Source organism: Thermobia domestica, chromosome 3 (assembly GCF_964235325.1).
Source record: "Thermobia domestica chromosome 3, izTheDome1.hap1.1, whole genome shotgun sequence".
Classification (NCBI taxonomy): domain Eukaryota; kingdom Metazoa; phylum Arthropoda; class Insecta; order Zygentoma; family Lepismatidae; genus Thermobia; species Thermobia domestica.
Genome location: NC_137456.1, coordinates 83,121,252 through 83,146,688, shown reverse-complemented (window position 1 = coordinate 83,146,688; position 25,437 = coordinate 83,121,252). Strand labels below are relative to the sequence as shown.

Genomic DNA, 25,437 nt, shown 5'->3' with positions numbered 1-25,437 from the left:
GGTCAATCGGGTCAGCTTGGGTCGGCTTGTCGAGTCAGGTCAATGAGGTCGGATCACGGTTCGGGTTAGTCGGGTCGGGTCGGGTCATCGGGTCGGGTCAGTCAATTCGGGTCACGGGTCGGGTCGGGTCGATCTTCAACCCGACCCGACCCGACCCGTTGAGAGCACTACTACAAAGAAACAAGCAATGCAAAGCATTTTTTATCCTGCAATACGTCATGTATTAAAATCCGACAGCAGTTTCAGTATCTAACCAGAAATTGCATGTATCTAGCTACTGGAAGCTAAGGTATGAAGAATTGTATTGTGTCTTATCTTTTTGTGTCTTATACAACCCTGCAAACCACTGAATATCTAAACGGCTTTCGTTAAATCCAAGTTGTAGTACTCACAACTACATTCATTTGTGTCTATATGATCGTGTTACTAAAGCTTACTGTATGATAGCGTTAGTTAGTTAGTCTTTCTCTGCTCTCCCGTAAAGTTGTGATACAATCTACTACAGGATACAGAACCAATTATCAATTTAACCAAGTTGTTGTATTACTACACATCTGCTTCCGCCTCTGTCAACTCTCGTCGATCTCGTTGACGCGACATATTTGCTTTTTTATACCCCTTTCTTCGTTTACTGAACTAAACAGTAACTATTCTGAAATATACTACTGCGCATGCCTCGTAGATAAATATTTCTGATGCCAATAGTTTCCGTTTTGTCCAAGGAATGTTCTCTTTCTTATTCCCAGCATGGCCCTTTTATTACATTATATGAAGAGCATGTAGGTCTAAATACCTCATGTATTACATAGAATGTAGGTTTAACTCTTCCAGCAAAGAAGGAACATGTGATCATAGTATACAATCCACAGAAGTGATAGCTGGCAATACAGTGGTCGTAATCCGTACCGACAGAGGTGGTGAGCGTTGCCCTCCCCGCTGGTCTAGTGGCTAGCACGTGCGAATTTGTTGTATGGTGTCCCGGGTTCGATTCTCGGCGGGAGAGTATTTATGATTTTTAACTGTCCTCGGTGTTTCTGTGTTCGTGTCCCGTTCGTTATAAGTTATTAAAAAAAGCAAGTTAAAGCACAAGCAAGTAAAATTAGCAATAAGTAAGTTACTGAAACACGTTCGGTGAGTCAGTTAAAAAAAATAGTGGACAAAGCACTGGCTTTTCGCGCCGTGCATGCGAGTTCGAATCTATCTCGCCTTGATTTTTTACCCATTTGAAAGAAAGTATTGTTTCTTTTCGCTACAGGTCTTTTCGCTACACTCTTTTCGTATTTTTCGCCGTCCTTCACAGTTAAAGTAACTGGCTATTCTTATTCTTTTTACGAATGATGGTTCTTCTCTTTGGTTTCATGTCAAACATGCACACGTAATGAAAAGACGCTGTTGATAATAATAATAATAATAATAATAATAATAATAATAATAATAATAATAATAATAATAATAATAATAATAATAATAATAATATGAAATATTACCAGCTAACTCGCGTGTGTATTTGGACAATATAATTTTATATTATTATGTAAAAATAAGTAAGGCTAGCTGGCGCCCCCCCCCCCCTAATTTTTTCGATGCGCCTTATGGGTGCACGGTGTCCAACGTTGGTCCCATCCCACGATCACCTCCTGTTCTCTCGATATAAGTTATCGATATTTTTCCTAAAGAGGGCTCTGCCGTGCCCCATGACTCCCCATGACAATGACTCTTCGTTCATTTTGTATTGAAATCGATTATTTTTCTGAATACTATGACTGCATACTGTACAACGTTGCTCCCATCACTCTACAATTTCCGGTTCACTCGATATAAATTGCTAATATTTTGTTTGTAAACGAGATATGGCGTTACAATCATTACGTTTAAAGGAGAATTAAGGAAGATATTGCCTTGCCACAAACAACACCTATTATTATTATTATTATTATTATTATTATTATTATTATTATTATTATTATTATTATTATTATTATTATTATTATTGTTTTACTTACCATTAATGTTGCCTACCTTTATTTGCAATGCAATGTGTTACTAAAAAGCAAATCAAATAACACTCCTCGCGTTCACGCTCCCGAACGCGAAATACATGATTTACAGTTCTCTGTGTTTGGGGAAAGCACATTTATTATATTATTCTTTCAAATAACACGTTTCACTAGTTACTTCACTTTCAACGTGTAATTTCATATCATCACTAACAATCATCTTGTTCCGATACGAAAATAACCCTCCTCCTGCAAAAAAAAAAAAAAAAAAAAAACTGCCTGACCGTACCGAAAGGGCGTGAATCTTCTTTAGGCGGTTAATCGGGTGCAATATTTCAATAAAAGAGGATAAGTATCTGCACACAAATATTTCAGTAAAAGAGGAAAAGTTACTCAAACTTTCTGAATACCTACTTATGGGCGAAATTTTGTTCCCTTGGAACTTTTTAAGAGTTTTAAGGGCCGCCATTTTGAACATTTTCATCTGATTATTCTGGTTAACGAACTCATCAAGATATTTCAACAATTAATGTTTGTGCCAAGTTTCGTCTCAATCCGCTGAAAATTAGGATGGTTATGGCAGTCACAAATAACGTTATATACGTATACAGATAGATAGATAAATAGACACAGAGGGAGAGAGAAAAAGTGTCTTGCTCCCTTCTCGGACCTGTGCTGCGTCAGAACTAAACCGGGCCTCTTTGCAAAATGTATTGACCAGCCTAACCTAAACACAAGCCTTTTACTTGCTAACGTAGAAACGTGGTCGAGAAGTGTAAGACATGTAGAAATTGTATTTTAATAACCATGAGTATGGATTCGAACCCCTCCAGTTCCATGTTTTTCTTTTTACTTTTTACAGCTAAGTCGAAACGTTCAATTTCTATTCTTCACTAATTGCAAATGGCGTTTACATTCAAAATAAGAGGAATTTTGGTGGCATTTGTTCGGATATTCTTCTCTTTGGAAATGAAGAAATAATAAAAGCAATACGCAAAGACAAAAGTATTATCAGTACTAAACATTACCAATAATAATTGCCACGAAAAACTAAATACGACCTCTTTTACCATCTCTCATGAGCTGTATGTATTATTAAGAAAAAAATTAGGAATTACCTTGCCAGAGATTCGAACTGGCGTCCTTTGCATTTGTGAGCCACCACCTTAACCACTACACCAAGATCAGGGCGTGGTGAAAGTTTAGTTGTCGGCGTATTTATAGTATATGTGTTTTATGTTCCCACTTCGACAATTTTTCTCTTTTTTCTGCGTTTAACAGGTGATTCTGGCTTTCTTTTTCGGTGTCGTACTTTATTTACACTATGCACTATTCGTATTCACAGCTTGTGCCCCTCTGCAATGTCTTATTCAGATTAAACTTTTCTCTTTGCCCCTCTGTAAACATTTGATTGATTTAATTCTCATACTCTCCACGGATGGAGCGCAGGAATGCCAGAATCGAAAAATAGGTGTACATTTACTTTCCTGACAGATAATACAATGCTGTAATTGGTTAGGATTAGAAATTAAATTTCTGGGCTTTTCAGCATTAGGCTTTATAAATACTAACGGAATTTTTAATTCTCTCTAGCTTTTGGCAGCTACTATTGCCAACAGTAGATAGTATGTTACCAGGTGTGTTTAGGACTCTGAGCACGTCTTGGTCAGCTGCTCTGACTGGGTCTTCCGGTCTGCCAGGGTCTCCTAGTAAGACTGGTTCTGGGAAGCGAAATCCAGACCCAGATGACATGGAAAAAATTATAATCAAAGTGACTCGGTGGCCCATGACCTATTCCATTGCTAATGCTTTTAATTACTGCATTAATTGCTTCATTAATGGGCTCCTTGTCTCATTTCAGCCTGCCGTGTCTTCATTCTTACTCTCTCAGCAATCCACCAGCCATTAGCACAATACAAAAGTTAATAAAATTTACACTTCCTTGTCTATGCGAGAAACTTGGTCTTTAGTTCGTTACGCATCATTTCGTGTACTACTCCAATGACTATTTATTTTTTATTTTATGTTATGTTCCGAAGTTCTTCTTCTTTCTGTTTCTATATTTTCATAAATTCAATACATTGGAAAATATCCGTAACGTTAATGGTTGCAATGAAAAACTGTAGGTGATTCAGACGTTGGTCTGTGCCGTAAGAGATTTATTTAAGATATCTAAAGAATAATTGATCGCTCCATTCATTACATTTTTACTCATTACAAAATTCTATTCAATTAATTAGAAAACAGAATGTTATAATTGGAAGATTAGTAATGTATCTATTAATTTCTCTGTGATACAAGAATTTTGAGGATTTCTATTGATGTGCTAATAATTCGGAATAATCACTGTTGAAGATTTATGTAAGAAACACACTTTTGGCAGAATTTTATCTACACACACACACACACACACACACACATATATATATATATATATATATATATATATATATATATATATATATATATATATATATATATATATATATATATATATCAAGAATAATATACAGGATTGATGACATCAGTAATTGGTAATTTTACTGTAACCAGTAGAAAAGAAAATGTTCCATAAGTTTGGTGACAGTACTAAAGAATTTTTACGCAATTCTGTAAACAATCACAAATTCTGAAAATTTGGGTTATACATAGTTTTATATATATATACCGAGCATATGAAAAAGTTTGGTGTTTGAAGGAAGTCAATTAATTAAAAAAGAAAATATGGGGAAATCAAGTTTCCCACACGAAGGAAAACCTTAGTCTGCTCGTCAAAATGCTATATTAACGAAATAATTTGTTTCAATGACAAAATAAGCATTATTCTGTCCTGTTTCAACTTCACTAAATTATGAAGCTACATTTTCAGAATTTTTGTATTTGAAACTAGCAAAAATGAAAATTTGATCTTTAGTGATGTGGAACGTTTTATTTACCAATAATACAGATGCTTTGAAAGGTATAGATACAGCTCAATTTCTATGAGTCACATATATAAATGAGAAATTAGGAAAGTCATATTTAAGTATTATTTAATTTGATATTGGTGTTACTAGCTACGGTTGTATGGATACTTAATATAATGTGCTCTATATCTCCAGACACAATCTTCGTGTCTGGCTGCCATCATCGTGAGGTTTCCTCTTCTTTTTTAGATTCTGTATAACAATGTGGAAAGTAAATTACAATTACAAAAAATAATAAGTCTCACCAATTTCATCACTAAACATGAAAGTTGGGACACTTTAAATTTCCAACAGAACCACCTTGGAGTCGGGACATTTACCCCAAAATAAGTATGGTAGGAACCATATTCGATGCATCTGCACCGATCCAGCAACTAGAAATTAATTTATTTATTTTTGCTTTCTTTCAATGTTATTTATATTCATTTTTGAAAGATCTGTTAATAATTTTTTGCACTAAAAAGCATACTTCTATTTTTCTCGAACTATTTTTGAGATTATAAAATATGCATTTAGACAACCATGTAATCAATACCAACATCCATGAATGCTTATTACTTTACACCTTTTATTTCTCTCCTCTCCGTCAAAAAAAGAAGATTGATAAATCGTATATTTACTTAATAATCCTATTCAATACCTCCCTCAATACCCTTTTACGTTGGTGACGGTTAAACATGGAGATTCACTAACTTCAGTTTTGAATAAAATACAAACAAACGATGCTTAACAATCATTGATGTAAAAATTAGTATAAATAGCTTTGTGTTCCTTTTAAACTGGTCCAAGAAATTCAGATAAACAATTTTATCAAATAAAAAATTTGAATATCAAAACAAAAAGTTGATTTTTAGCAGAAAATTGTAAATAGTTCGTCAATCCAAATTCATTGAAATCCGATAAATATAGAATGGATCTCTTCTAACTTTTAAACTAAGAACTAAAAAACACAAAATTTGTCAACATCAAATTACTACAGCAGGAAACATCTGCAATACTCTCTAACAGATTAACAGTGTGACTAACCCAACATACAAGATGTACTGTTCCGAATAGTACTACGGCAGATTATTACATAGTTCAAATCTACATGTTACAAGAAAATGTACAATACCACATTTATTATTTAGTGTCACATATTAAAGACACTAGAATACTTGTATCAAAAACATGCAAAGGTTTGAGCCTTTTACATCAATGCAATGCATCTTAGACGGACTGGTCAGGGTGCATATTCAAAGTACCTTAATGTCCAATATTGTCACTATGTTAAGATAAATTTCAAATAAATAGCAGCAAAGTTACAAATGATTGAAAATGTGATATTTTTCAAGAGGCTTTATTTCGAAATACTACTTAGACAATAATATACATCCAGTCACGCAGATGATTTTCAATAGATGCAAGATCAAACGTCTTAATACCTTTGCAATAATTTGACATCTTAAACCTCTCTGGAGATATGACAAACATTTCTTAAGTTTACAACAGTTCTCTAAATTGTGTAAATGCAAACACTTCTTATAATTTCAGCTATCAAAACCTATTCCCGGAATATGTAGAAGGAAAGTAAACCAAAAATCAGTTGTAAGTTAATCACAAATATATCGTTTTAAGTAGTATAGATATCTAAGCCGGCCATTGCTACTACTAAATTAAATATTTTTTAAACTCAGTCATGATATCATATACATATTATAAAAGGTTGTTAAACATGAAATTTTAATGAAATTGCAATTTCCATATATGCAGAAGTGTGTAGTATTGAATTTTCTATTACTTTTGTCGTTACTTCTAAATTTCTGTGAATATTCATTGTATATGTAAATGCAACAAAAATTGGAGTCTGAGATCAAATTTAAGATAGACACTTCAAGAATGTGAACGAATACAATTATGAATAATCTGATGTCACGCGTATCGCTTGTTGTTAACAATATTAATAAGAAGTGAAGTGTGGTCTAACTCTTGGTGTGGTGTATCGTTCCTGCTCGTTTCATCTTCCTTGTTCACCACGTTCCTTTCTTCTATTACTTAAGCCTCCGAAATACCGCAGTAAAGAAATCCATCTATTTAGTTAATGCATTGAACCATTTATTTGTGGAATGTGTAAAGAAATTGTGTACTGTTTCCAGTTTATATTGAGTCCACATTTGAATTCATACTTTAAATCATGGTCAAAATAATTTTGAATATTTTTATACACTATTGTGAACTAATACGTAATAGAGTTTTTCACTCAACACAAGAAACGTGGACAACCCTAAAAGACTAAAAAGTATTAGGAAACAACCACTGATATTGCTCAGCGTTAAGGGTCGAAATGAGTCTTCAATGAACTTACCACTTTTTGTTAAATTTAGTCTAGTATTTGTTATTTCCTTTTCCCAGTGTGTAATGATTCCTGATTGAATGAGATAAAGAAGAACATTATCAAATAGTTCTGCCAAGGGGGAATTTCTAGGGAAGAGAAATACACAGAAATATCTGTAAACATATTCTCCCATAACATGAAAGTTCCAATCCTCTTCCTCTTGTTGGATGAACTGTTTCGTAACATGTCCAGTAGGCATTTCCTCTCCTAGAATTGCAACTTTGCCTTCACGTGCTAGCAAAGCAATTTTTCCTTGGTCTCTAACGAGTATATGACTAGTACTTATTTCACGTATTAATGGATCAACTGCCTCCTCGAAAGACTCTTTGAAAAGGGTTTCTGGAGTAGCCCAACGTAATCCAGAATCTAAGAATTCTTGTAATGTATTGACTTCTTTCTCATACACAGGGGACGTTAGGAAAGACACAAGATTACAGTTGTAAGCTGTTATTAATAGCATGGAAGTGAATAATGACCACACAAGTAAATGCCTTATAACAGGCGAAGTTACGAACTTAGGCACTCCAACACCAGTGATAATATTTATTGAACATAATAATGAATAATTATATTTTATGAATGGATTATTTAACCTGGAATAATTCAAACAATGTTCCAACATTGAAAATACGTAAAACAAAATTGAATTTATTACGGTGAATCCAACAACAGCTACCCAAACACTAAAAGTGAGTGGTGTAAAAATAGACCATAACGTTTGGATCCGTTTAGGTGGAGGAGTGAGTAACTTCATATCAGTATGAATGTATGGAATAGAATGCTCGAAGTTTTGAACCCAACTAGCCATAAAATATCCATTTGGAATCCCTAGTTGGTAATTGCCGCTTGACAAGTGTCCGATAAATGTATCAGCTGACATATTATCATCCGGTTCTCCCCAGTTAGTTTTAATGCAATCTACAGAAATTGTAAAGTTAAATTTTCTGGAATACTCCGCCATGACTCTATAATCGATTCCATCGTAGTGTGAATCATGAACTATGGAAAATATAGGAAATGGAATTATTAATAAGGAAAGCTTTCGTTTATTTAGGTTTAATAATTTGTTCGGATTAACATAGTTTCTATCAATAAACATGGAATTGTTTTTCCATTGAGTTATATCCTTTAAAGATCGAGGTTCTAAATTATCTCCAACTCCAGGAGTTAATAAGTTATACTTTTTCGAAATTGGGAAATGTATGCTATCATCCCTTATACTAAGTATATAAACATAGGGAAAGAATTTCATCACTGAGCAATTTTCTAACCATTCAGTGTTGTTGAGCTTTTTATTGCGCTGTAGTACAATGTATCTTCTAGTCTTTCTCTGAATTGATTCTTTTCTTGTTTCATGTAGAATGCTAAACATATCACAAACATTTGATACGGAAAGTAGAAAGGTATCACAATTTTGGTCCATTACTTCTACAAGAAGTCTTCTAATTATTTTCGTATTACTGACACTTCTTATTTTAATATATATTAAAGGTATCAATATTTCATTTGCCAATTTGTTTACATTTCCTTGTATAAAGCCCCCTTCATCCAGAATAGCTGTGCATGAGATTATTTTGTGGATGTTGATTTCGCTATCTACGAGTAAAGTCAATACAGCAGGAGTCATATTAATACTTGGTTCTTCGGTTTCTAAATGTAATTGTTCTGCTATATTCATGATAAATATAATCAAAATGAAAATCTTCTTTGTTGAGATTACCATGGCCCTGAAAAATGAAATACATATTTATTTAAGTTACAAACAATTTGAAACGTTACTTATTTCTTGCTTCATATGATACGCAAATGGAACTTGAATAACTGTAAGTAAACATAATTGAAAATTGTAGTTTTTATGCCCTTTCTACTTCCAACCTTCTACATAATTTCTTGCTCTTCCTCCATTTTCACCCAAAATGCGGAATACAGGATTGTCTCCCAAATCCGGTAGAATCATCACTCCAACAATCACTCACATCACTCCCAATCTCTGGAATCAGAACAAACAACTCGAGTAAATTATATCCCGATATCCTAGTGTAAGACACGTTGTTGATGTGTATTTGCGCTTACATTTCCTCAGCATTCAGGCAACCCTTCAGCTTCGTTCTTCTAAGCTGTATCGAAAGTATCTTATGTGACTTTCGCTACTGTCTTTACATTTTAAAAAGATTTTATTAATTTATGTACTTGCTTAAATATCATTATTTGCTGTCAAATGATTAATCTTAATATTCCATATATTTATTGTTAAAACAATTTTGAAAATCAAAGTTCATTGAACGATGAACGAGTTAGTCCAGTTCCAACAGCTATTGCTTAAAGGGGAAGAATATCTTGAAACTCGAACACTTTAGAAGTAGAAAGGAATATTGAAAGGGATTAACTTCAGAATATATTGCATCACTGTACAATGCATCTTGCATATACTCTCTTACAACGAAACTACAGAAGTTTTTCCTTTTTCGTTGAACAAAAATGGTGTTCTATGTGAGTAGAACTGTAGCTAGATTTCCGTAGAAACGGTGCCCATTATAGGGTGAACCAGTGTAAATACACCACCGGATAAGTAGAAGATGGTAAATTGCAGAACGGAAGCATAATCATTCGTCCACAAGTTGAGAATATCAAGAAAAGTCTGGGTTTTGTGGAACAGGTAATCCATGAGCATCTGCACTTTCACAAGGATTCTTGTCAGATGGTTCTCTGGTTACTGACACCTTTGCGAAAGCAGGCTCGAATCACTTGATCCTACGAACTTTCGACTCTGTACTACAAAAAGTAGAAGGACTTTTTTTGACAGACTAATAGATCAGGATGAAACGTGAGTTCATTAATATGACCCAGAGGCTAAGGCCCATCCTTAGCAATCGAACCATATACTTACCAATTTCAAGCAAGGTTCGTTTCTAATTCTTAGCGGGCAAGGTTATGTTGATAGTTTTTGTGACCAGCGTGAAATAGTGATAATGAATTTCTTGGCGAAGAGTAACACAATTATAGAAACATATTATGTTTCACTGCAGCAAAAATTACGAAATTCCAACCAAACCAAGATCCGTCAAGTGCTGACTAAAGGTGTCTGTATCCTATAAGACAACATTCCAATCACAACTCGGAATTTGCTCATATAGAAGCATTATCCTACACGGTAAAAATCGTTGCGTTATTTCAACGACATGCCTATCTGTTAACTCGATTGTCTTAAAATATAATACAAACAGTGGTTAGAACGACTCACTCTCCATTTGGAGTTATGTGTCAAATGTCGGTAGTTGAAATGACACACTGCCTGTGTGTTAAATCAACATAAGTGTATAATCTTTAGTGTTGTTTTCTGCGTTATTGCCAAATATGTTGGGCATCTAATTATAAAGGCTTAGGAATTGAAGCTACAGACAAACACAGTAGAAAGCAATACTTAAACAAATCCAGGTATACGTAAAATGTCAACATGAAAACCGCGCCATGTGTTTTTAATTTTTTTACATAATGTTTCTGAAGAAATGTCAATACCGAGAAACAACATCTTATAAATGTGTCTATGCTTCAAAAATGGCGGAAAACATAAGCATATAGGTAGAGTTTCCTATCATTCTTGAACAAGATGTTGGTGAAGATTGTGTTTCTCACAATCAAGAAATACTTCATAATAAATGTTGTGGAGGACGGCAAAATTTTTTATGAAGATTTTATGAAGATTTATGAAGTGTTCTGTGGTTTACTATTCTTATCTTAAAATTAGAATCTTCGGTAAGCGTAAGCACGCACATCACATGATTTTCCAACACAGAAAATTGTCACATCAACACTACAGACGGAGTTATTTCAACTAAAAAACAGGTGTCAGTAACACAGAAGTGGAGTCGAACTAACAACAAAAACGGTGTTAATTTGAAGGTCTTTCTTTGAATTTTAAGACAGGGACTGTTGCATTAACACGAAAACGGTGTTACTTATACGGCTTTGACCTTGAATTATGATACAGATTGTGTGTTGAAATAATTAGAAAATGATGTTGAAGTAACACAGGGACTGTGCTATATTGATACTTGACAAGATGTAATATTAACTTAAACAAATTAACACACTACACACTGTGTTACTTTCTTCGTGTTGGTGCAACACTGCCACAAATAACACTTAACACGTTTCTTCACACCTGACATAGTGCCGAATCAACATCGAAAATACTAACACAGATCCGAATTTAACACCGCTCAGCACCGTGTCCAGATTATTGAATGAATGAATTTCGATATGCATTTTCTGTAAACATTATCACAGGAAAAACATTACCGGTTCGTTCCAACCATCAGATCTGAAATAAGCAATATTTGGCTTATAATTTTACGTGATAAGGTAGTGTACGGGGTAACTTGCTGGACTTGTGAGTAATTCAGCTAATCAACATAGGTTCAAATCATTTTCAAGTTAAACTTTTTAACAAAGGAATTGTGAAGAATTGAAGAGTGACTTCTCATACTAAACGAGCAATCCATAAAAAGATGGAAGCAAAATCCTGCATCATGATAAAGAGCGATTTACGAATGATGATTGGGAAAGGGCAATGGAATTACAAGGGTATTGGAAACTCTTCATTGATCTGGAGTATACGCTTCTCCTGTTATCTTTCTCAAAAAGAAACACTACAGGATTTGTTAAACAAAGTTTGGGTAGAGCAATGGCTGGAGTAATGGAATCGTGCTATACTTCTAAATGGAAGACTCGGTTCGATTCACCATTAGGTATAATCATTTTTTGTATAAAATAATGGCTGCAAACAGTTATCTACAATAAGCGAAATCGAGACTGGTGTTCGGCACAGATAATTCAACGGAAATGACCAGAAAATGCATTTTTAGTGTTTTTCTCGTTTAATTTTTATTAAAGGAATTTCTATATATTTTTCAGTGTCCTACGTATGTTTAGGTTACCTTACCACTTGGGGTGCCCTGTATTGCTTTTTAATTAGAATAAAGTTATATTTCAAGAAAATCAATGTGTATAGAGAAGTCTGTTATATATTACACGAATAAAACTAGTTGGAGGTAGAATTATCTGAATAGGAAAATGTTACAGTGTATTTATATAGCTTAATATTGTTGTCTCAATATAGTCCCTTATCCTGAAACTTGTGATTGATTTCACAGGACACATTTGAGGAGAGGGGGAGTTGTATGAAAAACAATATTTTGGCATTCGGGATAAGAGTGGTATGTAGTGCGGATCTTGAAACGTTAGGTGAACGAGTAGTTTACAATAATGTTTGCAATAATCATTTTGATGTTTTATAGGTGTTTGAGACATTCTTATTATTGTATTAGGCATTCGTATTATTGTAACAGTCCCTTAGCTGGATTTGGAAAACAAAAAAAGAGAAAATGGAGAGGAAATATAATTGCATTAATTATGTATCTAATTATATATTCAAAAAAGGAAACAAAAGGGAAGTCTATAACTTGGATTTGATTTAAAAGATATTGGCTTAAAAAGGTTTTCAAAAAAATTATTGTGAGAAGATTTCCTGTACATTCAGAGTCAAGCGCCTCAAGGTCGTCTTTCTTACGCACCTGTAGGTCATTTGGGAATATTCGGAGCTTAGGACAACAAGCAGCTTCCTTAGGACAACAAGCAGCTCTTATTGTGTCGATCGAAATATTGGTGTAGAGAAATGAACGACACTTGGCTCAGTTCTCTTCATCAGTGTTAACAAGGTTAAGAATAGTTTATTTGCATTGCTTTGCATCACAGAAGTGCAGTGTATTAATTTAATCCATACGTTAGAGTGGAAGAAATTGTGCCCGTTTTCTTTTTGAGCTACAGTTTAAAATTAGGACCGCTTAAACTGAAAAATGTATATATATTCTCACTATATATTGGGTTATTCTTGTTTGTGAATGAGTCCGAGAGAGCTGAAACCAGGAGAAAGACGTCACTAAAAGGTAACAAAGACGGAAAATTAAAAACTAAAGGTGAGTTAATTTTCAATTTTTCATAGTAGTTTGTCTCGTGTGTGTTACATTAATTTTTATTGTAGGTCGTTTGTCGCTATCCATTTAGCTAGTATTATCGAATTCGTATTAAGAAAATTTGCGCGAGTTAACTCGGAAAATTCAGGGCAGAGAAGATGGCGGGCTCGCACCCAAAGCCTCGAAAACGTGTTCTTGTATTCTTTTCAGGTTTAATGTTCCACAGATTAATTATTCGGTAAGTTATTTGATTTCAGCTATTTTCAGATTTAATCGCGTATATTTTAGAAAATTTCTTTTCCTAAAAGGTAAAGTTGTTTGAGATGTTTAAGCTGTTTAAGTTTAATGTTTAATAGTCGAAAAGAGACGGATATATCGCTAACATTGAGGCTTCAAACAAGTTATATGTTAAATTCTCTTCAATGTAGTGTCAATAACTTTCTCATTAATTTTGGGAAGCTAACTTTCTTATTTTTGTAAAATTTTCCGAGGAAACATAATTCGATATTTATTGGAATAAAGGTATTTAGATTCAGAATATAAAGGAAATTTTCCCGTGATATTAAATAAATTTGCGATTCCCTTGAAAAAGAAATAGATTATTGGATTCATGTAGTAGAGAACTTGGATTGGCCTGAAGTAATTGAAGTTGGTAATTGCATACTTGAACCGAAAGACTTTGACGATTTAATTGGTAATTTGTCGATACTGGAAATTTATTTTGAAAAATTATTCATTCCAAATTACATTCTACATATTTTTGATGGGATCGAGTTCTGATTTGGCGGCGAGGGGAACTACTAATGATTGTAATTTATTGTAATAAACATTTTTTTCTGGAAGGTGTTTGTGTTGTCATTGTTTGAAATTGATAATATTTTGTGTGTTTGGAATTTACCTCTGGATTTCCGACTTAAAGTTAATAATTGCATATTCCGGTTGTTTCATCGCATAAGCCGCTCATCTCATTCTCAGTTTCGGGAGCATTTTATTCTCTTTATATATATATATATATATATATATATATATATATATATATATATATATATATATATATATACCGAGAGCGGGAGAAAACTTTCGAACTGACGGTGGTTTTCATCTCAGAGGGTGATGATCGGCGAAAATGCCAAAATTTTTTGCGGCATTTGTGATATGATACTCTCTGCAATAGGAACTTTTATCCAGAAATTTCCCTATTGTATACCTGCTTCCTCATTTTCATTGTTTCAGTTCTCTAATAAATTTCACTGGAATGTTTACCTCGTTTTCAGTTAACATATTAAACGGGTAATACGCTCTCTTTTAGCATCTCTCATGTTCTGTATGCATTGTTAACAAATATAGGAACAAATACTTGTGTGAGTAGGTTCGATCTGATGTCCTTTAGATTTATAATCTAGCGTCTTAACCACTACACCAAGATCGCCCCTTAGTAAATATTGTTATTATCATATGTGTTCGCATTTGTATTCTATCTTCCCACTTAGATATTTTTTCTTTTTTTGCCCGTTTATCTGTTGTTTCTGTATTTCTCTTTCGGTGTCGTTCTTTATTTACATAATGCACTATTCGTATTCAAAGTTTGTGACCTATTCAATCTCTTATTCAGATTAGGTTTTCTCCTTACCCTTCACTACACTTTTCATTGATTTTATCTCATTTTCTCCACGGTGAAAGCGCAGAAATGCCAGACTCGAGAAATAGACGTACATTTACTTTTCTAACAGAGAGTACCTAACAAAGCAAAAGGAAGGTGCTGTGTATTGAGTTTTTAACAGTTGAATGAAAAGCATGCTAAATTATAAAGAGCGTTTGGACACAGATTGCAAAACATTTGTTTTTACGGTTTTACTTCTAATGTTAAACTTTGTAGTTGTATTTCCTTCATGAAGTTACATTTTTACTTTCGACCGACGATAGGAGCGGAGAAACTAATGTTATGAAAAAATATAATTCAATATTTCAACTGATTTACACGTTTCATCAATCTACATACCAAAAAGTGAGTTTTGAATGACGGTTCATCTCTTCACGTCCCTGGAAATGAATTCACTCGCCTAGTGGCCGAATCGTTAACTGCACCCGCACCAAAGTTTAAAGTTAATGTTTCTAAAGAATTGTTCAGAGTCTATTTACGGATTTTGTTCCTACTCCCAAATTTAAGGGTATATTAGTGAATTGAACTTTAAAAACAAAAAAAAAAAAAAAAAAAAATTCTTAAAACGACATAAGCGATTTTTTTCATATTTCCTACATGAAATATTTCAGTAACAACACTATACTCTGGCATATGTCATATCCCTGAAACAAATCTACGAGGAATGTATTTATTCTTGTTCTTATTATAGAGCTTTTCTGGGCGATATCCTCAGAAACGACTCAGGTAATTCTGTTCATATTTCTTACATAAATGTTTGATTAATAATCTGGATATATGGTATCATTAATTTTTCATGAAATATAACAAATCTTGCGCTTCTTGTTCCCCTTTGAGACGGGATTTCTGAAAACGCTTAATAAAGTAATCATTTACTAAGATTCACTTACCTAACATTTGAGTGTCGTGAGATATTTTACTCTTTGCATACATCAAAACTCCCTCCCCTTTTTGGAAAGTAGTTTTGATAAAGCGAGATGTCAAAAACAGTCGAAGCTAGGTATTATCTATTTTCAGAATTTCATTAGTTTCAGCCCTTCTACTCTCATAATGTGACAGACGTGTTTTCAATTTTAGTAATATACTAACTAAAATGCCCCTTCTTTGCTCGAAAAAGAAGATTTATTGGAAATATTTGAACTCACTGGCTCATTAGGATACACATTTCAATGAAAATGTAATAACTGAAAACCATGAAATACTATACTTTTGACAATCTTTTTTTTATTAAAAAAAAATAAGCACTCTCCCTTTATGATAATCTCTTTATCAAAGTGAGGTGGTACAAAGCTTCAGAGTAGGTTGAGGAGATACGAAGTAAGTTCCAAAAATTACTTTAATCGGTTCAGCTATTTCGTGTGATGTGAACACAAACAACAGACAAAGTCAGTTTCACTGTGCCAAAAATATAGAAAAATACCCATGCCTCCTGGTAAATCCAGAATTTCGATCAACGCTGGGATAAGTGGCCACGTATGTATAATGAGAAGTTTATATACCATTTCGTCCTCATAATTTGATTTACTCACAATACTCTTTACTTTGTCTAAATTTTAATCATCTCTAATCCCCTTAAATTGCAACTTTCAAAATAAGTAACAGCATTACAAAAACCTAGCTCGACTATGTTCCAAAATTAATGTAAAACTATTAAGGGAAAATGATTGCGGTTTGAAGGATATTCGTAAGATCTAAAGTCGTTTTCGGACATTTTTACTCTATGGAAAGCAATCTAGGCTTTTATGAATAAATTTATACGAAGATAAAACTTTGGTTATGGTAAAGAACTTTCTGTATCTTACTATGGGAATGAACAAATGACCACGAAATATCACAATTGGGTTCTATTGCCACTTATTGAGAGGCAAGCACATACAAATTTAAGTTGAGTCCACTTTTATTTGTGAAAGGAATGTAGACATCCAGCATTTTTTATATAGACTTTTAAAATGAGCGGAAAGGCATTGTGCAAATTTCTTAAGCAAGGAAAAGATTTCTAGAGACTAACATTTAAAGACTAAAGTTACACAAATTTTGAATATAGTCTGTGAGTTGTGTATGCTATAAAATTGCATTTTGTACAATGAATTCCTAAACAATAAAATCGTTTAATAGTTTATCAAACATTTGAGTCAGATGTTTTTTAATTTTACATGAGATTTTGGTTTTAATCGTTTCCGTTTGAACATTACAATACAGATTAGAAATAAATGAAAATGAACTACTCACTATTTTAAGATTCTACTACTATTTTTTAAAATTCTAAGTAACTTATTTGTGGAAACAATATTCCAAATCCCCTGGCACTTTACGGTTTAAAAGCCAACAAATGTATACTTGTTTATCTTAGTCATATTACGTAAACACATTTAGTATTTCGATTGTACACGTTGTACAGAATGTACAAGATGTAATCTCTCATGCAGACAATAAAGCGTGGCTATTAAAAAATCAATATTTCTAAATTATAATTTATGCTCATTTGTTAACTTAATGGTTCCTTAATGTTGCTTTTACAGACCTTAATGGGATGTTTATGAAGATATAAGATAAAGCAAAACATGTACAAGGAATTCCACAAATGAACCTATTATTGTTAACAAAATCTATTTAATGACCAGATTTATGCTATAGATTCGAGAACACAGTATATTGACACCATTAACACAGGAAAACGAATCCAAAAAATCAGTCAATACCTAAGGCTGATGTATTCTCAGAGCACAAAGTACATACGTTTTCCTGAATTTTTCCAACCATTTATATTGCGTTGTAAAACATATATATTGTCATTATGTGAATAATAATATTGGGGCGTAAATTGAGAATCGAACCCTTGACTATAGGTTCTCCGTCACTCTAAATCTTAAGTTGATTTCTCACAGAATATTGCAAGAGATAGTGACAAACATGGATTAAAGACAATAGAAAACTGATAATTGAGAAAAAAGAGGTTTTAATTTCATTACTCGTTCTTATAATCAGAATAAAGGCTGTGCTTCAGATACGAATCAGGGAATCTGAAACTATCAGATAAGGTAATATGAAAAGGCACTTACATTATGATCCTTGAGTTAGTTTAGGAAACCTCGAAGACTCCGCCTCCTCTGCAGCTTATGTAACTCCTACGGCGAATGGCAAGTCTAGAACTGAAGTATAGACTTGAAGTGATGTCAAGTGAACGTTGGTAGTTCTTTTATATAAAAGTGCTGAATGGAATCCGCATGACTTTCATATTTCCTTGTCTGGGAGTTCCACGTGTATGTCTGATAGAATAAAATAAGTTTTGGTCTTATTTCAAAATAAACTAGATCCTGGAAACAACCCTGACTTAATTCATTCAATTCAGACAGTTAATATTTTGTAATCAAGCCAGCTTTGAATTATTTACATACATTTTTACAAAAGTTTAAATATTTACAATAATGTCGGGTTTTTAAAATTTCTAATACTACTATATATATATATATATATATATATATATATATATATATATATATATATACAGCGGTTGTACAAAAAAATCTAAAACGTGAAAATCATACCTAGTATGGTGTGGGGCTTCCTTTCCGCGTCCCAAACAGCTTGGATCCGATGTAGAATGGAATTCTACAGCTCCTGAATCGTGGTGTGGGGAATTTTGTTCTTCCAAAACATGTTCCAGTTCCTTAAGGAATGCTGGTGGAAGGTAATGTGTCCGAACATGCTTTTCTAACTCAGACACCAATGGCTCAAAATGTTCAGATCTAGTGATCCTGGGACCCAGGGGAGATGTGATAGCTCCTGGTCATGCTCCTCAAACCATGATTTCACCGTTTTTGTAGCCTGACCGGGTGCCAAATCATCTTGGTAGATGCCATCCCCATCAGGGAACAATATTTGGGCCATGGGGAGAATTTGGTACCCCAAAATGGCCTCATACGCCTTAGCATTCATCATTGCATGCAGGGCTATGATGGGACTTGCGGAAAAAACGATATCACTGCCCATACTATGACAGAACCACCCCCATGCTTTACAGTCGGGAGCAGACAGTCTGTATCAGGCCTGCGACGGTGTTCTCCATACGTAAACACGATCGGTTGTTGGAAACAAGGTGAAGGTCGATTCATCAGACCTCATTACGTGTTTCCACTGCTCATGAGTCCACGCCTTGTGGTTCTTGCACCACTAGATAAGCCTCTTCGCATTTACTGCTGTGACCAGGGTTTGGGCGATAACGGCCCTGCCATGAATTTTCATTTTATGAAGCAACCGCAGCACTGTTTTCGATAAAACCGGGTTCTGTAGGCTGGAATTAAGTTCAGACGTAATTTTCATTGCAGTGGTCTTTTTAGCTTCTACAATCCGTTTTAATGCCCTCCGGTCCCTATCTGAAGGATTGTCTTTCGACCACTGTTGTGCTTTGCAGACGTCGTTTGCCCATGTATTGTGTATGCCCTCGTGACATTGGACAAAATGCCTTTCGATACCCCCACAATGTTCGCCACTGTTGCCACTGAAGCTCCAACCAGACCGACACCAACTACCATGCCTCTTTGGAAGTCTGTCAAGTCGCCCATTTTACTGCACCACTTTCACACCACGACACTCACAGGTGATCGGGTTACTGCTGACGGAAGAGGAAGGTCCACATGACACATTGAAAACAAAAAACGATCGGCAACCGAAACACGCATTGAACAGTAGAGGGCCAAGATTACGTGTCCTGTATTAAGTGTTTTTAGATTCTTTTGTCCTCTCCTGTATATACGATGATAATTGAAAAAACGTATCAAATCATATAGCACTTGTGTTATTCACTATAATTTAACGAAACATTATTTGTGAATCAATTGCATGTTTGTCTTGTTGCAGGATCGAGAATTTTGGATTCTGATCATGTATAATAAAAGAACGGACATTTAAAATTATGACTCGTCTGGAAAATTGATGAAGAGTAGAAGTAAGGCCGGTGGTGAGATTCCTGCGGACCAAGAAAACACTACACAACTTAACGTTTATAGACAGATTGTAGAGGTGTATGAGGGAAGTTCAATTTCAACGGAACATGTAGTGAAGTGGTGTCGTGTCTTCAAAGAATGATGGTCCAATATTGTTAGTGAGAACCCTGCAATAGTCCCAGTACCTCAACCTCAACCACTGAGGTAAACTATGTAGTGCAGATGGGTATCTTAGTAAGGACAATAGAGAAACATTACGCTCAATATCAACTGAGCTGCAACTACCATATGGTGTTGTGCAGAACATGGTGGTTAGTGTTCGTAAGTGAGGATAGAATGGGTGCCACAGACACTATCAGAGAACAACTAAACAACCAAACTGGCGACGTCGCTGAGTATCCTGCAGCGTTATGCAACAGCGGGGAACCAATTATCTTAACTGAGTGATGACTGGTGATGAAACAATGTTACATCTGTTCATTGGATGAAGGAAGCAGACGATCATGGAATGGAAACATGCATAATCTCCATGGAACAAAAAGATTCAAAGTGGTTTCTTCATCCAAGAAAGTTTTGGGTACTTTATTCTGGGACTATCAGGTGACATACAGGTCGAGTATTCGAACAGGGAGAAACCGTGAATGTTGTAAGAAATAATGGGACATTTTCTGTTACGGGGCTCCTTTAGTCTCCTTTGCCATGGTGTATTGTGATTCTTGTCGTTAATAATGCGATACCACAATCAGCATGAGAAACCGTTGTGTTCCGCGTTTACACAGAAGGGAACCAATTTTCTTAAGGTGGATCACTAGGTGTTCTCGGTGCTGTGCTAAACGCTGCTTGTATAGTGGCGTTACCACATAGTGTCGAGTGTTTACTTATGTCAGATAATAAAGGAAGTTACCATGGAATTCTACTTGGATACTTTCTGGAGAAATTAATTTTCGACCCTTACCGGAATTCACAGCTAACTCTCTCTTCTCGAACTGCAACGGTAGAATCCAGGAATTTTCTTTTGTAACTATCACAGTAAACATACAAATTTGGCAACACCACATTATGGCGTTCTGTGCAAATTTCTTTTCAAAATATATTTCCTTTAATGGAAATTAATATTTAAATAACATCTGAAACATAACACGAAAAACGGTCAAACAATATATCTATTTAGTAATAAGATTGTTACTTTAACATACTTTAGATATACAAAAAAACATTTCATAAAAACGAGCACTTTTAGTAAGATCTAATAGCAAGTGCCATCTTGTGTGCTGTATTTACTTTTAATTGTTACCTTTTTCGATATCAGAAGACACAACCAAATGAATCAGTGTCCTGTGTTGTAGCTGAAACATAACTCGATCTTATAGTACAATATTTATAATATGTAACGTTTCATTGCGCAGTAGTTAAGGGAATGATCTAAAATATGTACTTACTTCCGGGTGGTGATCCACCTTAACTGAATGATGACTGGTGATGAAACAATATTACATCTGTTCATTGGATGAAGGGAGCAGGCGATCAGGGAATGGAAGCATTCATCATCTCCATGGAACAAAAAGATTCAAAGTGGTTTCTTCATCCAAGAAAGTTATGGGTACTTTATTCTGGGACTATCAGGTGACATACAGGTCGAGTATTCGAACAGGGAGAAACCGTGAATGCTGGGAGATATAGCAGGACATTTTTTGTTGGAGGACTCCTCTAGTGTCCTTCGCCATGATGTATTGTGATTCTTGTCGTTGATAATGCGATACCACAATCAGCATGAGAAACCGTTGTGTTCAGCGTTTATACTGGGAACGACTAGAAAAACCACTAAACAACGTAAGACTCCCAGCGACTTTCACCTCTTCCTTGTTCTAAAGCAGGCGATAGGTGGCCACAATTATCTGACAAGTGATGTCAAAACCATTGCCTCATGGTAGATACGAAAACATGGTGTAAATTTCTGTGCCGATATGGGAAACAAAATTGATTATTACATTGAGGACTAGTGTTGAGTATCCTCTATTATCTGGATACTCAATATATATGAATGAACATATATATGAATGATCATCTGCCTATTTATCTATCTCTATATAGATAGATAAATAGATAGATAGATAGATAGATAGATAGATAGATAGATAGATAGATAGATAGATAGATAGATAGATAGATAGATAGATAGATAGATAGATAGATAGATAGATAGATAGATAGATAGATAGATAGATATTATTTAAATTGTTCAGGTTGGTTAATTGTTGGTTTGGCTAAGATCGTCATTTTTGTATGTGTTATTGGCAACAGAGAGAAAGCCTCTGTATAGGAATTTTCAAATCAGAATACTTGAAGGGGATGGGCTGCTGCCTGAAACCCATCAGAAGCAAGATGTCTCAGCTGTTGTTTGTATATGAGATTTTACATTTCTCCTGTATCTCATAGTGTTTGATGAAGCCAAAGTGATAGTTACCGAAACTGTCACACGTATGTAGTTTTTAAAATGTGAATATATAGTTTTCCTCAGCAAATGGTTTGTGTTTAATTCAAGCTCTAAAGAATATTTACTGAATTTTGTTATTTATAATTCCCAAGTTTAAGTACTGGTTTTATGTATCCTCTGCCAAATTTTTAAGGAAAGCATCATCGTACCGGCATCTTATGAAACAGAATCAACCCCTGTTCTCATCTATATAAACATATAAAACTAAAGCATCATCAAAGATATATAGTATAATAGGTCAAGAACTTCAAAATTGGGCTTAGTTTACAATTGTTTACCCTTAGAGGGGGATACGCCTAAATATTCAAATTTCGAAGTTCTTGACCTATTATTTAGGCGTATTGAATATTTAACAAATACGCGTAAATATTCAATACGCCTAAATATTCAAATTTACAAAGATATATATTCGAACCCTAGAGAACATTTACCAAATTTTGTTTTTTCACAACTCCTAAATTCAAAGTTGGGCAAATGTACGCTGTACAAGTTAACGAATGATTCTCCTAAAGCAGCGTTTCCCAACCTTTTTCAACTTGCGGCACACTACCGGTTTAACTTGAATTCTCGCGGCACACTCATAGATATTATTATTATTATTTGCAAATATAAAATACCATGGTAATTTTTTTCTGTGATCCTTCTCACACAGATGAAAGCTCGATCACTGGTTTTCCCCTATGCAAATTCATTATGCTTATTTTTTTATTCTAATTTTAAAATAGAAAACAATTGCAATGAAATATAGAACTCAGATTTTTAAAAGTACGCTTTCTTTTTCGAAAACTGTATCCAACCTTGCACTAAGAACGAAGATCACTAAATAACGAACGAACAAACAAATGTGATTCCAGACATCAAGATAAGAAAAGGAAGTTCATATGGACCTGCGAGAGAAAGTTATTATTTTCAGAATTAGAGAAGTCCAAACGCATAGAAAAGCTACATTGTTACATGTATTATTTCCAACATGAGAAACCGTGCAGCGGCGGTTCATTTCAACGTAAAAGGAAATCACGTAATCTGCGATTCAAAAATGCATATTTTAACAATTTTCGATGTGTGTACAATGGATTCTTTCCAGGGCATTATTCCCAGACGTGCTCCCAACAAGGTTGTTAGGTATACTCTGATATAAAAGTGGGCCAAAATTAGGCAAAATGCAAGCCTCGACATTGGTAAATACGAAATGCATCTGTGGGAAGTCAGAATTGTTAGGGAATGCCAGCTCCACAAGTGTTCGTGTTTGAAATAATGGTACTGCGGTGTATAGTTTCTCCGTATATTTCACGTTTTATTATACATATAAGCGTTAACTAATACATCCCAGCACGCATTATTTTAAACTCGGAGGATCAGCGGTGGCTCAATAATAGAGCGTTCACCTCTGGTGCATGGAGTCCCAAGTGCAAACCTTGCTTCCACCAAGTAAACTTTGTGGTGGGCAAACACTGTGTGCGTGGGTTTCCTCCGGGTTCTCCCATCAAAAGTTCCTTTAGCCTAGACGGCATAATCGTGGGACGTAAGACTCAAAAATTTCATTTCATTTCATTTTCATTTTTCTCGTGTTGAAAATTCTGTTTCAGTGTAGTTATACACGCTTTTGAACAGTCTTAGCTCTGACACTAAGTGCTTTTCTCCATAGAACCATTACTTGGTGTCAGGAATCATCTTCCAATCGTTTCGGTGCTACTATGAAACACACTGTGTACATAAAGCCTGGTCCAATGACTTATAGCACATTGGTCCAAAGAACGAATTCAAGCCAAGACATTCTGCCAGTCGTGTGCATAGCGATAGAAGCCGCAACTATTATCGTGCTGAACCTCCACTCGATGCATGTGCTGCGTGTTTAGTGAAACGGACTCACATCGCATCGAATTGGAATGACATCCACAAAAGCAATAGATGACTTTACATGAGCCAGATAATTCATATAAAACAATATGGAAGTGAAAGTATCGAACATAGCTCGCGAGTTAAAAAAATCGACAAGAAATATGTGAAAACTATATGAAGTCAACATGATGGAAGGAAAAATGAAGTCAACATGATGGAAGGAAAAAACGAAGCTTCAATGTCCCGTGGCCATTTACTCAATTTACTATTGGATGATAATCATCGTCGTCTGAAGAGATTGATGAATGCAAATCGTAAAATCATACGAATAGCTACTTTGAAATCACGAAAGCATTCATGAGAATTTGGATACATATTTTCCTAACGTACAGTTCGATGGGAACTGTAAGATACGAGGTTTTCAAGACACCGTCCCACAAGTAAACTACATTTAACCGTGACAAACAAAAACGATGTCACAACTGGACAGAAAACTATCGTCAATGGAGTGTGGACATAGGGGAAACAACGAAAGGTGGTGTGAAGTAAACAAAGCAGATTTACAATGTTCATATTCCATGAGAGAGGAGAGTACACACCGAACGTTTTCATCCAGATTGTATTGATCATGTTGTGCAAGTTGGTGGCAGCGATACTTGTTAGGAATGCTTTTGTTTGCAATGATGTCAGGCCATTCATTAGTTACCCTACAATGTCACAGAACTGGTGAAAAGTATCTGAGAAATCTGAAGGATTCCTCGAAAGATGTTCAGCAGTGATTTGCTGACAATAGTAGGCTGTTTCCACATTTGGATTGGCCCACAAAATACCCAGACATGTGGAGCGTAGGGAATCTAGCTATGCTTTCTTAAACAGTTACCCAGAAATTAATAAAACTGAATGTGACACTTTATCAGGCATGCGTCAATATCTCCGCCGACAGATTAGTGCAGTAAATGAAGCTCAAATTTTAATGAAGAAAGGAACAAATTAGTAACAAGCTGAAACTTGGTACAGATGTTGGGAATGATGTTCTAAACAACATACTAAAAGTCCCCTGAAATCTCACGTGACCTACGCCGCCACATTGGAAAATGGTCGCCGGAAGTGCCAAATGAACAATACCCAGATAAAAATAGCAATATCTTCGTTATGGATGAACATAAAGAGGTAAACTTAGTGCCGTTTTATA

The 25,437-nt window shown here is 34.8% G+C and overlaps 1 protein-coding gene across 1 annotated transcript; it reads right to left on the bottom strand.

Annotated features, from left to right (window-relative positions):
* Positions 1-7,161: 7,161 nt before the first annotated feature.
* LOC145681851 (uncharacterized) lies at positions 7,162-8,298 on the bottom strand. The gene has a single exon (XM_081753459.1). It carries the CDS (start codon positions 8,296-8,298, stop codon positions 7,162-7,164), a length of 1,137 nt encoding a protein of 378 aa, XP_081609585.1.
* Positions 8,299-25,437: the final 17,139 nt, after the last annotated feature.

Coding starts and splice junctions, on each gene's coding strand:
- LOC145681851 (XM_081753459.1), bottom strand. CDS start 8,298: ATGGCGGAGTATTCCAGAAAATTTAACTTTACAATTTCTGTAGATTGC.